Source organism: Kogia breviceps, chromosome 8 (assembly GCF_026419965.1).
Source record: "Kogia breviceps isolate mKogBre1 chromosome 8, mKogBre1 haplotype 1, whole genome shotgun sequence".
Lineage (NCBI taxonomy): Eukaryota > Metazoa > Chordata > Mammalia > Artiodactyla > Physeteridae > Kogia > Kogia breviceps.
The window spans coordinates 24,245,450-24,263,455 of NC_081317.1; the positions used below are offsets into that span (position 1 = coordinate 24,245,450).

General features: G+C 39.7%; 2 protein-coding genes across 10 annotated transcripts in view; one reads left to right on the plus strand and one right to left on the minus strand.

The window, feature by feature from the left end:
• LOC131761437 (elongator complex protein 1-like) overlaps positions 1 to 18,006 on the plus strand; it is a 447,559-nt gene that overhangs the window by 29,477 nt on the left and 400,076 nt on the right. The window lies entirely within an intron of this gene.
• LOC131761417 (elongator complex protein 1) overlaps positions 1 to 18,006 on the minus strand; it is a 63,390-nt gene that overhangs the window by 6,856 nt on the left and 38,528 nt on the right. For all 9 annotated transcript variants that reach the window (XM_059072213.2, XM_067041005.1, XM_067041002.1 and 6 more), the window contains 6 exons: positions 16,436 to 16,497; positions 4,464 to 4,526; positions 4,019 to 4,079; positions 2,173 to 2,286; positions 1,363 to 1,474; positions 174 to 301 (listed from right to left, as the gene is read on the minus strand). In XM_059072213.2, coding sequence (XP_058928196.1) covers positions 174 to 301; positions 1,363 to 1,474; positions 2,173 to 2,286; positions 4,019 to 4,079; positions 4,464 to 4,526; positions 16,436 to 16,497 — 540 coding nt within the window. The remainder of the gene's footprint in view (positions 1 to 173; positions 302 to 1,362; positions 1,475 to 2,172; positions 2,287 to 4,018; positions 4,080 to 4,463; positions 4,527 to 16,435; positions 16,498 to 18,006) is intronic.

An 18,006-nucleotide genomic window follows, 5' to 3' on the forward strand; every position in this document is an offset into this window, starting at 1 on the left:
AAGCAGTGCCTCCACCGTCTTTATCCTGGTTTCAGTGATAGTCTCTCACAGCTCATGCCAAAGAGGAAGACGTCTAGGCTATTGGCTGAGAAGTTTTGTTTCAGGAATGCACCCTGAAGTGACAAATTTACTATGCTTTTTGTGGGCAAGAATCATCAGTATTGAGAATATACCTTTCAATTTTTCAGTGCCCTGCACCACTTCACTCAATGCCTCCAAAAGGGCCAGATCCTCCAGTGGACTCCCTTCCTTGAGGCTGTGCTTCTTCCGTTCCGCTTTGCGCCGATTCTTAGATGATCTCCTGTTAGAAATTAGAGATGTTTTTAAAGGGGCTCTCCTTGTGCTGAACAGATTAAAATGAATGTAACTATTGGCCACCAACTTTCTGGGAAACCAGAGTATATACAGATGGTATTTGTATTTTGGGGAAAATGGTAAAGGTGTTAAAATGATACATAAAAATTAAATTGGGAGAGAAAAGGCAGGAAGTAATAAGGAAAACCCTAAAAAGTGATGCCTGGCCTTGAAGTTTTGATTAAAATACAGAATAAAATCAGATTTCATCTGATAATAAGAGATAGAAAAATGAAAAGAAGAACAAACAGCTTCAATTTTATAGCAAAAACCAAATAAGTTTGAAGGCAACAAAATTAAGTTGAAGTAAGATAACAGACATACCAGACTGGAATTTGAATATCTTAAAATATATATGAATCCCACATTCCCTCCTGCGTCAGAGGTCTTTAATTACGCCATTTGTTTTGTCTGGGACTCTCACCCCAACTCTCAAAGCCCAGTTCTAGGTGGCTTCCTTGCAGTTTCTGATTGCCCCACACAACCTCACAGGTCTCCATTCTGAATTCCTAAAGCACAATTTGGTTTAAATATATAATCTTGCATTATATACTTTTGTTTCCCAAGGAAGAGTACAAGCTCTTATAACTCACATCTCCTTAAAAGGTTTTGGTAACATCCACTACAACTAGCTCGATTATACTTCTGACCAGTTGAAGTCTGAATTGAAGAAGTGTGAAATCTTTTTTCTTTATAATCTTTATATTTTTCTCAGTGCCTACGCATTATAGTCACTTAATATTTCTTAAATGAATAAAGTCAGATGTCATGTATAAACTGAGTACCCAGTGTCAGTGCCATGTGGGTGATGGGCGAACACACAGGCCATGAAGCTGCAGCAGAAAACATTTCAAAGCTGAGTCTAATCTCTTAGATATGCTGGGAAGGTCCTTGCACAATGTTCTCCCCCTCCTGCTGCACTGTCCTGTTGGAAAACTGACCTATTTATTCGTACGTTCTCCATATACCCAGGGCACGGTCAGTGTGCTGAACAGACATGATACATACGCTGATATTCTGGAGTTACTGTGGGAATATTTGCCACTCGTGTCACTGCCACTCATGACACTGCTAGTTTCAGAGAAGAGATCTGACTCTTGACCGTGGGGTGCCTCATCATCTAGAAGAGAAGAACCAGACAGAATGAAAACTACCCGCAAATGAGGGTTTACCTTCAGTGGGGTAAGGGAACTACAGTTAACCAGGTCATATCTGAGGACATAGGAGAACTAGTACAAAGTTGATCTCAAAATGAAATAAGGTAATAAATACAGTTTTATTACTGTAAACTAGTACTTTACCAAACTTCTTTATTCTTTTTACATAAAAAATTTTTATTTATTTAGCTAGCTAGCTGCGCCAGGTCTTAGTCGTGGCAAGTGGGATCTTTGTGGCCGTGTGCAAGATCTTCGTTGTGGCATGTGGGATCTAGTTCCCTGACCAGGGATCGAACCTGGGCCCCCTGCGTTGGGAGTGCAGTCTTAACCACTGGACCACCAGGCAAGTCTTTTTTTTTTTTAAAAAAAAAAAAGCAAAGGAACTTCTGGCAATGAGGAGATCACTGTGTAAATACAGTAGTCCGCTGCTCTGGTCAGGGTGTGGAGAGAATGTTTGGCAGAGCTCTGCCCGTTGGTGCCTGGTCCTGCCCCCAAGCTCTCCCCAGTACCCACAACAGAGACCCTCACAGACTCTCAGAGGCCTTGGACTTCCACTTGGCACAGTAATCACACTGCGGGAGGGACAGTAAGCAGCTAAGACAAAGTGCGATGCTGCCCCTCACCACCCCCCAAGCATCGGTGTCTTCAGGTGGGCACTCACCCAGATGCACCTGCTGTGCTTGCTCCTTGAGCTCTCGCACCACCAACAGACGTGCTTTATGGCGACTGAATGTGGCTGTCTGAGAGTCCAGAAATGCCATATAATTTTTCTGGGCTAAGGGTGCAGATGGAAAATAATTTGAGCACATTTAAACAAAGAGATAAAACTAGAGGGGGGGGCATTATGAGGAAGTTGGAGCTTAACAAAGAAAAGAAGTTACCAGGTTTTTCAAGCAAGATTTTTTTCTTTAATGAGAAATAACCAACATTGCTATAGGAGAAAGAACTAGAGATTGAGATTCCAGATCTTAAAGTTCATCATCATCATCCTAGAATACTCTCTACCACTAAACTTACAAAATCACCTGAACAAGAGACTTGGTATCTAACCCAAGAGAAGACTAGTAAATAAAGGAAGTGCACAGGAAGCTGTTAACAAAAATAGAAGGAAAGCCACTGAAATGCTTCTTAAACATATAAGTATTAGGTCTTTGTAGATGAACTGTCAGCACTTTTTCTAAGTTCTAATTAGTGGAGAAAAATCCAAGTAAGAGTGGGCTAGAGGGATTGTTATAGGGCCAGGAAGGATCCTTCCAATATCCAGTTAGGAGTACTTGAAGTGAATGATACACAAAGAACCCTCCCAGTCTTGAGTAGGACAGGGTAGTAGAGAGCAGGCAGGGTAAGAATATGAATACATGTTAATGTCAGAAAGGCCAGACATTACTTACAGGGCAGACTGTGCAGAGCTTAAAATCAACCTCTACTCCCAAAGACTTTTATAAGTCAAACTGATGTCCTCTTTTTACACTTTGCTTTTAAGGGATACAGTGAACACCAGAGTATTCTAGAACTGATAACACTCATCTGTTATTGAGGAACCATCTGCAAAGGTTCTTCTTTTATTATTATTATTTTGGTGGGGGGGGCTGCGCCACAGAGCATGCAGGATCTTAGTTCCCCGACCAGGGATCAAACCCGAGACCCCTGCAGTGGAAGTGCAGAGTCTTAACCACTGGACCACCAGGGAAATCCCTTCTTATTTTTAAAAAAATTTTATTTTGAAAAAGTTTCAAACCTACTTAAAGGTTGCAGTAATTCAATGTACATACATATACCCTTCACTTAAATTTATCAATTATTAACATTTTGCCATATTTTTGGCTTCCTGTTTCTACACACACACACTTATTTTTGGGGAACCCTCTGAGAGGGAGTTGCAGATATGATTCTTCCCTCTTAAATACTTCAGCATCTCTCTCTTAAGAATCAGGATATCATCTATAAAACCACAATACAATTATTAAATGCAGGAAATTAACCATTTGATACAATATTACCTAATATACAGTTCATATTTGAGTTTACCAACTATTCCCAAAGATTCTTTTTTTTGGGGGGGGGGGGCTCTCACTGTTGTGGCCTCTCCCGTTGTGGAGCACAGGCTCCGGACGTGCAGGCTCAGAGGCCATGGCTCACAGGCCCAGCCGCTCTGCGGCATGTGGGATCTTCCCTGACAGGGCCACAAACCCACGTCCCCTGCATCGGCAGGCGGACTCTCAACCCCTGCGCCACCAGGGAAGCCCCACAAAGATTCTTAATTGTATCTTATCACAGGTTTTTAACATTCAAATAAGTTATGTGCTACTATTTAGCAACTTAGCATATTTAAAAACCATGGTCAGAAGTAAATTTCACACCCAGTGGAGCACTCTGACTCGATATAATGAGTCCTTTCATCACTGACACGATTAAAGGATGTAATAACACAGGCAGTACTCTCCCGTCTCCCTCTCCCCCCGCAGTTCTATACTTCCAAATCAGGAATTCGAAAATGTAACCCTCACCTTCTAAAATGGAAGGCTTTACGTTGGTTTCTATAATATCTGGTCTGTTATATTTATGTACCTAAAAAAAAACAACAGCAACAATTTTAGGCAGGAAAACTTCAAATCACTGGAAAGTTAAGACACTTGGAAATGGATCACTTTCAGAGGTGACAGGATATTTTCCAGAGGAGTAGGCCTCCTATAAGGTAGCCAATGGAAACTCAATTCATTTCAGTAAAAATTAGTAATATTTCACATTTAGAGGACTAATTCCAAACATCAAGAATAAATTTTTTAAATGGTTTAAAAGTCACTGCTTATCCTTCAACCAGGAACCTGAACTATTTCTAACAGATTTCAGTAGCTCAGAAGACAAGGGACTCCGGCTGACACTGTCTCCCCGGTGCAGGCTCTTGTTCTGCTCAGCACTTCATGCAGGGAGGAGGTTTTGAAGTCCTCTTACCAGTCTCAGAGCTTCTTCCCAGGCAGCTCCTTCTAACAGCAAGAGCACAGCTTCTTCATAATCCTGACAGGGGAACATCAAGGAAGGTAACAGGCTAACGGAGCAAGCATGTTAGATGCCACCACAATAAACTGCAAAACTGCCCCCAGAGCTGCCCCCCTCTGCCTTTCCAGCCTATCACTCACAGTCCCAGTTGGTGGGACTGGCCTAGAGTAAGTACACACTCGATAAATATTGATGCAAGAGACAAAGGAGGGGTGTCAATTCTGGAAATGATCACAAAGCACAAGGTAAGCATCACCTCTCTACATCCCTGAGCATCAAAACCACGAGAGAGACTGTTAGAAATGCCCATTTCCCCAGCTGCACCTCCAAATCTGATTCCGCAGGTTTAGGTGGGCTCCTGAATTGACAAGTGCACACTCTGAAAAAATGGTAGACTAGAATAGTAATCTTCTAAACCATTTTTTCTTTTTTAATGTTTATTTTTTTCTTTTTATTTTGAACAACTTCAAAACTACAAAAAACTGATGAGTGTAATAAACACCTGCATACCCTGCAGTCTTTAACCATTTGTGATGCTTATACCCTTACCACTAAAAACTTTTGATCATGTACCCCAATACATAATTACTTAATGTACTTAAAAAGCATGTAAAACAAAACACGTTTTTAAAAGATGAAATATATGAGACAACTGGCTGGGTTTCTTCAGGTAATCTCTGTCATAAAAAGGGGGGGTGTATACATTAGATAAAAGGGATTTAAAGGACATAACCAAATGCAATACATGTCCCTAGACTGGAGTCTAATTTGGATCGATCTACTGTAAACAATTTCGGAATATTGAGGGAACTTAAATTGTAATTATTAGATGAATTAAAATGTGTCAACATGGAGAGATGAAGATCATAACCAAACACACCAAATTTACAAACAGAACAAACAGCATAATTTCATTTTGGTTAAAAATACGTGTGTGTGTGTGTGTGTGTGTGTGTGTGTGTGTGTGGAGAGAGGGGGTGGGGAAGAGAAAGAAAGGAGAGAGAAAACTCTAGAAAGAAAATAGGTGCTAATAATAGCAATCTCTGAGTGGTAGGAATGAGATGTTTTTATTTTCTTGTATTTGCTTTCAGCACTTTAAACAATCTATAATACATATATACTACTTTAAATAGGTTATTTTTAATTTAAAAGATTAATTAAACATTTTCTTCTGAGACCTCAAAGGATCCTTGCAGGCCTATACCACATGTCCCAGAGAAACACGGTAGGATGTGTTTTGCTTGACTGGCAATGTGTGAGAGTGTGTGTGTTTTATTGAGATCAAATTCACATAACATACACTGAATGATTTTAAAGTGTGTAATTCGATGGTGTTTACTATATCACAATGTTGGTAACAAGCTCTCCCTACTTTCAAAATTTTTTTATCATCACATAAAAACACTCCATATCCATTAACCAATCCCTCCTTATTTCCCACTCCTCTCACCCCCTGGTAACTTCTAACCTGCTTTCTGTCTCTCTGGATTTGCCTAACCTGGATATATTATAAAAAAGGAACCATACAATAGGTGACTTTTTGTGTCTGACTTATTTCACTTAGCATATGTTTTTAAGATTCATCCAAGGTGTACCATCTACCAGTTCTTTGTTCCTTTCTTTCCCCTTAATTTATTTTTTTTTGATTGTAGTAAAATTTAATATAAAATTTACCCTTTTAACCATTTACTGTACAGTTGGGTGGCATTAAGCAAATTCACACTGTTGTGAAACCATCACCACCATCAGTCTCCAAAACTGAAATTCTATAACCATTCAACAGTAAATCCCCATGTTCCCCTATCCCCAGCCTCTAGCAACCATCATTATACTTTCTGTCCAGATGAATCTGACTACTCCAGTTACTTCACGTAAGTAAAATCATAACAATATTTGTCCTTTTATGTGACTTATTTCACTCAGCATAATGTTTTCAAGTTTCATCTAAGTTGTAGCATGCATCAATTTTCCATTCTTTTTATGACTGAATAATATTCCTCTGTGTGTGTGTATGTGTGTGTCTGTGCACGTGTGCACATATCACAATTTATTTATCTGTTCATCTGTCACTGATGGACATTTGGGTTGTTTCCACCTTTTGGCTATTATAATGCTCTATAAATATAAACATTTGTATACAAGTTTCTTTGTGGACATATGTTTCCATTTCTCCTGAGTATATATTTAGGGGTGGAACTGCTGAATCATATGGTAATGCTATGCTTAACTTTTTGAGGAACCACCACACTCTTCCATAGCAGCTGCACCATTTTACATTCCCACTAGCAATATACAAGGGCTCCTATTTCTCCACATTTTTGTCAACACTTATTTTTCATTCTTTTGATTAAAACAATTCTAGTGGGTATGAAGTGATAGCTCACTGTGGTTTTGATTTACATTTCCTTAATGAACAACGATGGTGAACATCATGTGGTTAATGGCCATCTGTATGTCTTCTTTGGAGAAATATCTATTCAAGTCTTTTAGCCATTTCAAACAAAATGAGTTGTTTGTCCTTTTGTTCTTGAGTTGTAAGAGTTCTTTACATATTCTGGACATAACAAGGGAACTATAAACCAATATTCCTTGTGAACAAGCACAAAAGCCTCAAGTAAACTTTCGAATCCACCAATATAGGTCATACATTATGACCAAGTTGGGTTTAACTCAGGGATGGAAGATTGGTTTAACATTCAAAAGTCAGTGCAGAAGAGTGATCAAGATGGTGGAGTAGTAGGACATGAAGCTCACCTCCTCCCACAAATATATCAGAAATACACATACATGTGGAATAATTCTCAGAGAATATCTACCAAACGCTGGCAGAGGACCTCAGACCTCTGAAAGAGCAAGAAAATCTCCATGTAACTGGGTAGGACAAAAGAAAAAAAAAAGAAAGTGAGAAAGGAATCGGGACAGGACCTGGGCCCTTGGGAGGGATCTATGAAAGAGGAAAGGTTCCTGTACCCCGGGAAGTCCCCTCACCAGTGGGGAGATTAGCTGGGACGGAGGGGGAGCTTTGGAGCCTGGGAGAAGAACGCAGCAACTGGTTTGCAGCAGCTAGAATGGAGAGACAGACGGTGCCACCGCCCTGCACTCCCCAGCCTAAGACGCATGTCCTCTGGTATGGGCGGGGGCTGGGTGTGTAAACTCGGGCTCTGGAGATCAGACCCAGGTAGATGACTGGGGTGGGCTGCACGAAAGCAGCCTGAAGGGGCTAGAGTCTGATGCAACCACACCTGAGAGTGTACGCCTAGGCTGCTTTAGAGGCCAGAGGCCAGGTGCCATTGTGTGGGCGGTGCATGAGGGGAGGGGCAGGACCTGCCACTACAGCCTTTTTCCCTGTAGGAGCTCTCAGGCAGCAGAACACCACCTACATGAGCTCCAGGAGCGGTCACGAGCTGCAGCTACCCTCTGAGCTTTAGGAGTAATCACCAGCTGCCACCACCACCACCCTTCTGGACTCCAGGAGTGGTTGTGAGCCGCCTCTACTCCCATCACATGCTCCAGGGGTGCACATGATCTGCCAGTGCCACCAAGAACCCCAGGACCAGGCACTAGCTCCCATATCTGCACACCCCCTATCAAGGGGATGATGGCCAGCACATGCTGAGGAAAGAGGCTACAAGTATCTGTAAAAAAATAGCCCTCATGGGACCTTCCTGGTGGTCCAGTGGTTAAGAATCTGCTTCCAATGCAGGGGATGTAGGTTCGATCCCTGGTCGGGGAACTAAGATCCCACGTGCCACGGGACAACTAAGCCTGCATGCTCTGTAGCCCGTGTGCCACAACTAGAGAGAAGCCCAGGTACCGCAATGAAAGATCCCACATGCCACAACAAAGATCCCATGTGGCACAACTAAGACCTGATGCAGCCAAATAAATAAACAAACAAATAAATAAAAACAGCCCTCGCACCAAAAATATAAAACCCACACAAGATACACTGGGACGGACCCACATATAAATAGCCCTCCAAGACAAGAGTAGCTAACTGTTTCTCCTAAACTCACAGAATAAGAGAAATATAAGTAAAATGAAGAAGCAGAGGAACCACTCACAGTTAAAAGACCAAGAGAATTTCCCTGAAAGAACAAATAAACAGACCTCTTCAGTCAAACTGACACCAATTTCAAAAAGGAGATAATGAAAATACTGAAAGAATTAAGGAAGGCTATTGACAGAAATGCAGAGAACTGTAAAAAAAAAAAAAAAAAAAGAACTAGAAACTATAAAGTGAAACCAAGAAAAATTAGAAAACTCATTTGCTGAGATGACGACGGAACTAAAAGCAATGAACAGAATAAATAATGCACAAGAACAAATAAGTGACCTGGAAGATATCAATAGAATAATGGAAATCACCCAATCAGGACAGCAGACAGAAAGGCAAATAAAAAAAAAAAAAAGAAAATGAAAGCAATACAAGAGACCTATGGGATAATATAAAGCATGCCAATGGGGAAAGAAAATGTATTTGAAGAAATTATGGCTGAAAACTTCCCAAACATAAAGAAGGAAACATATCCAGGTATAGGAAACACAGAGGGTCCCAAACAAGGTAAGCCCAAATATACCTACACCAAGACATATTATAATACAAATAGCAAAAGTTGAAGAGAGGATTCTAAAAGCAGCAAGAGAAAAACAAAGGGTTAATTACAAGGGGACCCCCATAAGGCTATCAGCTGATTTCTCTACAGAAATGTTGCAAGGCCAGAAGGGAGGGGCAAGATATATTCAAAGTTCTGAAAGGGAAAAGTCTGCAACCTACAATACTCAGCAAGATTATCATTTAGAATAGAAGGAAAGATAAAGAATTTCTCAGACAAGCAGAAACTAAAAGAATACAGCAATACTAAACCTATCCTAAAGGAAATATTGAAAGGTCTTCTCTAAATAGAAAAGAAGAATATATAAGAAAGAGAAAATCACAATTGGAAAGCAAATCATCTAAATAAGCCAGTACAGAGATTTAAAAAAAAATTTAAAAATTTCTGTGAAAGTGATGATAACCACAATAAACAGCAAAAGCATGAACAAGAATATGTAAAAGATGACATCAAAATCATAAAATGTGGGGGAGGAGAGTAAGAAAATGTAGATCTTGTTTTTCATTTCCTAAAATGTGTTTGAGCCTATATGACTAGCAGTCTAAGGCAAGCAGATACAGGATGGGGTTAACATAGTGGGAAAACAGGGTAACCACAAATCAAAGACATACAATAGATTCAAAAAACCAAAAAGAACATAAGTATAATACAAAAGAAAATCATCGAACCACAAAAGATAAAAAGAAAAAGGGACAAAGAAAAAATATAAAATCAACAGGAAAACAAGGTTAAAAGGGCAGTTAATACATATCTATCAATAATTACCTTAAATGTCAATGGACTAAATGCTCAAATCAAGACACAGAGTAGCAGACTGAATTTTTAAAATGAGCCTACAATACCTGCCTTCAAGAGACCCACTTTAGGGCAAAGAACACACAGAGATTGAAAGTGAGGGGATGGAAAAAGACATTTCATGCAAATGGAAATGACAAGAAAAGTGGGAGTTGCAACACTCATATCAGACAAAATAGACTTTAAAACAAAGTCCATAAAGAAGGATAAAGATGGACACTATATAATGATAAAAGGATCAACACAAGAAGAGGATTTTACATTCGTCAATATATATTCAGGGCTTCCCTGGTGGCACAGTGGTTGAGGGTCCGCCTGCCAATGCAGGGGACGCAGGTTTGTGACCCGGTCCGGGAGGATCCCACATGCTGCGGAGCAGCTGGGCCCGTGAGCCATGGCCGCTGAGCCTGCACGTCTGGAGCCTGTGCTCCGCGACGGGAGAGGCCACAACAGTGAGAGGCCCGCATACCAAAAAAAAAAAAAAAAAAAAAAAAAATTATATATATATATTCACCTAATATAGGAGCACCCAAATACACAAAACAAATACTAACAGACATAAAGGGAGAAACTGACAGGAATACAGTAGTAGTAGGAGACTTTAACACCCCACTCACATCAATGGACAGATCTTCTAGACAGAAAATCAATAAGGCAACAGAGATCCTAAATGATACAATAGAACAGTTAGACTTAATTGATATTTTCAGGACATTACATCCAAAAAACCCATAATACACATTCTTTTCAAGTGCACATGAAACATTCTCTAGGATTGACAACATACTAGGGCACAAAACAAGCCTCAACAAATTTCAGAGTATAGACGTTATCTCAAGGATCTTTTCTGACCACAATGGCATGAAACTAGAAATCAACCACAGAAAAAAAAATGAGGAAAAAAATGATTACATGAAGACTAGACAACATGCTACTAAAAACCCAACAGGTCAATGATGAAATCAAAGAGGAAATTTAAAAATACCTTGAAACAAATGACAATGAAAACACAACCATACAAAATCTATGGGATGCAGCAAAACCAGTTCTTAGAGGGAAGTTCATAGTGATACAGGCCTTACTCAAAAAACAAGAAAAATCTCAAATAAACAACCTAACCAACCACTTAAAAGAATTACAAAAAGAAGAACAAATAAAAGAATTACAAAAAGTAATTCATGAATTACATGAAGTCAGTAGAAGGAAAGAATTAATAAAAATCAGGGAGGAAATAAAATAAAGATTTAAAAAACAACAGAAAAAAATCAATAAAACAAAGAGCTTGTTCTTTTAAAGGGTAATAAACAAGATTGACAAGCCTCTGGTGAGACTCACCAAGAAGAAGAGAGAGAGAACCCAAATAAACAAAATAAGAAATGAAAAAGGAGACATGACAACTGATACTGCACAAATACAAAAAACCATAAGGGAATACTATGAACAATTTTATGCCAACAAACTGACAACCTAGAAGAAATGGACAAGCTTCTAGAAACATAGAACCCACCAAAATTGAATCAAGAAGAAACAGATAATCTGAAAAAACAATCACTAGAGGTGAAATACAGTCTGTAATTTAAAAAACTCCCTACAAACAAAAGTCCAGGACCAGATGGCTTTGGAGGTGAATTCTACCAAACATAAAAAGAAGAACTTATACCAATCCTTCTCAAACTCCTCCAAAAAACTGAAGAGTGGGGAACACTCTCAAAGACATTCTATGAAGCTGCCATCATCCTGATACCAAAACTGGACAAAGACACCACCAAAAAAGAAAATTTCAGGCCAATATCTTTGATGAATACAGAGGCAGAAATTCTCAACAAAGCGTTAGCAAACTGAATCTAACAACACATAAAAAAGACCATACACCACGACCAAGTGAGATTCATCCCAAGTTCCCATGGATGGTTCAATGTACACAAATCAATCAATGTGATACACCACATCAACAAAAGGCAAGACAAAAACCACATGACCATCTCAATAGATGCAGAAAAAGCATTTGACAAAATTCAACATCCATTCATGTTAAAATCCCTTTCCAAAGTGAGTATAGAGGGAACATATCTCAACATAATAAAAGCTATTTATGACAAATGCACAGCCAATATAATACTCAATGGTGAAAAGCTGAAAGGCTTCCTGCTAAAATCTGGAACTAGACAAGGATGCCCACTCACACCACTTCTATTCACCATAGTATTGAAAGGCCTAACCACAGGAACCAGACAAAAAGAAATAAAAGGTATCCAAATTGGAAGGGAAGAGGTAAAATTGTCATTATATGCAGATAGCATGATCCTACATATAGAAAACCCTAAATACACCCCACAAAAACTACTAGAACTGATAAACGAATTCAGCAAGGTAGCAAGATACAAGATTAACATACAGAAATCAGCTGCATTTCTTTACACTAACAATGAAATATCAGAAAGGGAATGTAAAAAAAACAATACCTTTCAAAATCACAGCCCCCAAAATAAAATACTTTGGAATAAACCTGACCAAGGAGGTGAAAGACTTATATGCTAAGAACTATAAAACATTAAAAAAGATAACTGAAGATGACTCAAAGATATGGAAAGAGATCCCATGCTCTTGGATTGAAAGAATTAATATTGTTAAAATGGCCATACTGGCCTCCCTGGTGGCGCAGTGGTTGAGAATCCGCCTGCCGATGCAGGGGACACGGGTTTGTGCCCCAGTCCAGGAAGATCCCACATGCCGCGGAGCGGCTGGGCCCGTGAGCCATGGCCGCTGAGGCTGCACGTCCAGAGACTGTGCTCCGCAACGGGAGAGGCCACAACAGTGAGAGGCCCGTGTACCACAAAAAAAAAAAAAAAATGGCCATACTACTGAAAGCAATCTACAGATTTAATGCAATCCCTATCAAATGACCCATGACATCTTTCACAGAACTAGAACAAATAATTGTAAAATTTATATGGAACCACAAAAGAGCCAGAATTGCCAAAGCAATCCTGAGGAAAAAGAACAAAGCAGGAGGCATAACCTTCTCAGACTTCAGACATACTACAGAGCTACAGAAATCAAACCACCATGGTATTGGCACAAAAACAGACAAATGGATCAATGGAACAGAATAGATGGACTGGAAATAAATACACACGACTACTGTCAATTAATCTTCGACAAAAAAGTCAAAAATATATAATGTGAAAAAGACAGTCTCTTTAGCAAGTGGTATTGGAAAAGTTGGACAGCCACATGTAAATTGATGAAGCTGAAACACACCCTACACAAAATAACCTCAAAATGGCTTAAAGACTTAAACATAAGACATGACACCATAAAACTCCTAGGAGAGATCACAGGTAAAACATTCTCTGACATGAATTGTACCAATGTTTTCCTAGGTCAGTCTTGCAAGGCAATGGAAATAAAAAATAAATAAACAAATGGGACCTTGTCAAACTTACAAGCTTTTGCACAGCAAAGGAAACCCTAAACAAAACGAAAAAACAACCTATGGAATGGCAGAAAATATTTGCAAATGATGTGACAGACAAGGGCTTAATTTCCAAAATATTCAAACAGCTCATACAACTCAACAACAACAAGAACAACCCTATCAAAAAATGGGCAGAAGACATAAATAGACATTTATCTAAAGAATACATACGGATGGCCAATAGGCACATGGAAAGATGCTCAACATCATTCATTATTAGAGAAACACAAATCAAAACTACAATGAGGTACCACCTCACATAGGTCAGAATGGCCATCATTAAAACTCTATAAAATAACAAATGCTGGAGAGGATGTGGAGAAAAGGGAACACTCCTACACCACAGGTGGGAATGTAAGTTGGTGCCATTGCTGTGGAAAACGTATGGAGGTTCCTCAGAAAACTAAAAACAGAATTACCATATGAGCCAGCAATCCTGGGCATATATCCAGACAAAACTGTAATCCAAAAAGATACATGTACCCCTATGTTCACAGCAGCACTATACACAATAGCCAGGACATGGAAACAGTCTTAAAGAAGATGTGGTACATATATACAATGGAATGCTACTCAGCCATATAAAAGAACAATGGTATTTGCAGCAACAAGAGATTATCACATTAAGTGAAGAAAGTCAAAGAGAAAGACAAATACCACATGATGTCACTTATATGTAGAGTCTAAAATATGACACAAATGAACCTATGTACGAAACAGAAACAGACTCACACTCACAGAACAGACTTGTTTCCAAGGGGGAAGAGGGTGGGGGAGGGATGGAGTGGGAGGTTGGGGTGAGCAGATGTAAGCTATCATACATGGAATGGATAAACAACAAGGTCCTACTGTACAGCACAGAGAAGTATATATTCAATATCCTATGATAAACCATAATGGAAAATAATATATAAAAACGAATGTATATATACGTACAGCCGAATCACTTTGATCTATAGCAGATATTAACACAACATTGTAAATAAACTATTATCCTTCAATTAAAAGAAAAAACGTCAATACAGTTCACCCTATCACTGGTCTCAAAACAAAACATCTCAGTTTAAGAGGCAATCAGCAAACTTCAATACCCGTTCATGATAAAAACTCTCAGAACCAGAAATGAAAGGGAATTTCCTCAACACAAGTGGGCTAGGATTGGCAAATTTTTTTCTGTAAAAGGCTAGAGAGTTAATATTTTAGGCTTTCTGGGACTTTCATCCAGACTGTCTCTGTCACAAGTCTTCACCTCTGTGGTTTTAAGTGCAAAAGCAGCCACAGACAATGGGTAAACAAATGGTGGGGCTATGTTCCAATAAAACTTTATTGACAAAACAGGTGGCCAACGAGATTTGGCCCACAGGCTATAGTTTGCCAACTCCAACAACAGCCCTCCCAGTTTCTCACACCTATTAAACTCCCAAAAAAGCTAGCAGACATCACACTTAGGGTGAAAGACTGAATTTCTCCAGCTGATATCACTCACTGTAGACAAGGCCAAGAGTTAAAAACTCTATAGGGGTCCATACTTAGGGAGATTCCTACACTTTTGTGAGTTTTTACCTCCAGGAGCCCTACCAGAACTTCTCACGGTGAGTACGTACTTCTAGCAGGGGGAAGGGAAAAGCAGCCATTTGAAAATACTGATCTTCTTAACAAGACCTGCACTCAAATGATTTTGGCAGAGCCTAATCAAAGTGGGTTTTACCAGGGCCTGACCAATGTGGAGGCAGGGAAATACCCAACTCCAGCCCCCTCTAACCTTCCTGTCCTACCTAAGGAGTGAAAAGAAAATGAAGGACTGGTGAAGTTCACAGTTGAGGTACATGCTCAAAGACTGCCAGCTAATCACAGGACTACAGAACACTTCTCCTACCCAACCCCCAGCCTCATTACCATATCATTAAAGACCTATGTATCAAATTTGCTTTTACCCAGTATATCACACACATTAGTAGGATTTTGACAGAAAATTACAAGGCATACAAAAGGGATTAAAAAACAGTTTAAAGAGTTAGAGCAAGCATCAGAACATGACCCTGATATGGCGGGGATGTTGAGATTGTGAGGCTGGGAACTTAAAACCAGTACAATACATATAACACCTCTAATGGAAAAAACAGACAACGTGCAAGAACAGATGGGTCATGTAAGCAGAGAGTTGGAAATTCTAAGAAAGCGTCAAAAAGAAATGTTAGAAATCAAAAGCAGGCATCCTATCCATTTTCATTAACCATCTTAGGTGGGATATATCTTCATGTTTTCAGCTCAATCACCCAACATATTTTCTTTCCAGGACCTACTGATACCACATTTTAGTTACCTTCTTTCACTCACTCTTATTACACGAAAGACAATGAAGTATTTTTAAAGCACAATTTTGTTATGCAGATGTGCCCACTAGTGACACCTGTAACACACACTTTCTCATCAAAGGCCAAAACTCTAGAAGGCAGGAATCCCTGGTATTAATTGTGTACCTGTGTCCTGTTAAGTCTGTGACAGTGCATAGGCTTTATTATTTTCATAATAAATCCTAGAATTCTATCAAAAGCTGGTATAGGTACTTATCTTTATAAACTGGTGGAAAACTGGAACCCATCAAGCTGCCCGAGGTAAGAGAGACATTTCCAACAGAAAGAACGGGAGTGAAAGTCGGAAAAAGGGTGTAACGCTCCATCACTTTGGTTGAGAATGGTCTTTTCTCATTGTTTCTACTTTGGCAAGTTAATAGAAAAGGTATAACTCCCTTCAGATTTAATTTATACTTTCTACCAAGGCCAAGCCACTAGTGCATATTATAATAGAGTTCTTTGGTATTCTACCTCACAGCAAGTGTAATTACTTAGAGATATACTGAATTTAGAGTTCCAAGTCAAGTCAGCAAGACGGGAGACCCTCAGGGGAAATACTATCTCTGGATTTCCTAAATACCCACAGTTCCTTTAATTTTCATGATCACTAAGGCACGACTGGGAAGCCCTTGCTTGTTGATTGGGGGTGGGGGAGGGGGTGTGGACGGGAGGCACTGAGTTTACCTGGGCGTACTGTTCCAAAACTGTGGCTGCGTCGCCGTGCTTCCTCTGCTCAGCTAGCTTTCCTGCAAAGACAATAAGCATCTGAGCACAGTTGGCTTACTAAGAACGGTATTCCCAAAACTCAAGTTGAAACGGTTTTTGGTGGTACTATTTAAATCAAAATGGTCTCCAACAAATTGGAGATTGAGCTCTACAGAGTATACATTCAAAGTGAACTGCTTTAAAAAGCATTTTCAAAAGTGTTCCCCAAGACCGTTCAAAGGATCATAAAAGGCAGGACCAAGAAACCATTCTCAGGTCAAGTACGTTTGTGAAGCACTGGGTAAGATAGAGTTAAGCGTTCTCCTGCTGAAATGCTTCATGAATATGTCTTTATTGTGCATCAAACTATATACTTTGTGAATTTCGATGAGAGAGACAGGCAGGAATACCATGGGGTCCTATCTTAAGTGGCAGTTACAATCAAAATTTAGCATGGGATGTGAAAATCACATATAGTCAAAATCAGTCATGAAAAATGCTTACAAAGGCACACATAGGGGAAACTGACCTAGCATCTCTCACTAATCCACTTTTTCCTCTAATAGGAAGAGGCTGCTGTTTCTTTGGTTGAGCACTAGATGGGGGTAGTTGGCTTATGTCAGGGGTCTTGCAGTATCTTCAGATCTGAGACTCATTCTCAGCCCAGTTGAGATAATTCCACTATGAGAGGCACACAGAACCCAGAGTTAACTAAGGGGCTGGCAGAGTCACGTCTCCCATTTCATGCTAACTCCAGGGCATATTACCACTGACAAAACCAGGAAGAGTCACCTCCACTGTTTAAATAGCTCTCTTTTCTTTCTTTTGGCGACTTGTGTAAACTGCCTAAGTTAAATGTACACATGAAGCGACTCCACCTTGTAACATTTCTCCAAAATCTTTGACCACTGTCTTCCCACCTTTTTCCTGCTAAGCATCTGGGAGAAGTAGGTGCACTCCACTATAAGGCCTGACAAACAGCAAAAGCTAAAAGTTGAAAAGAATGTAAGAGAAGATAACAGACACCAAGAACAGAACTAGAAAATTTAAACTACAAATAACAAACAAGTTTCTAGAGCAGAAGTATCAACGGAGCCAGAATGAAGAGTTAATAAGACTCAAATAAGGACTTCTCGGTACTTGTAAAAAGAGTTCAGCTTGGAAATTGAAAGGGCTTATAGAAGAGTCCACAGATCTAATAACCAGAAAAATGCCAGAAAAAGAAAAGGGCAAATCTCACACATTTTTGTAATCCCAAAGGAAAAAAAGCAATATGAAATTACTAAAGAGAATATGTATGTACATTTACCAGGATACAGTTTGGATTTTTTTTCAGGACTGCTTTTTATGGGGAGATCATAAGTATATTTACAAGGCTCTTGAACAGGTAGGGGGAAAATATACCAGCCACTCACTCACTTCAAGCACGGCTGAGAGGGCCACAGCCCCACCCGTCTCTTCTCCCAGGCACTCGCGGAATGCCACTCCACTCGAACTAAGAGATCAGACTGTGCAATAACCTCACCTCCGGTTCAGGCAACCCCTAGATC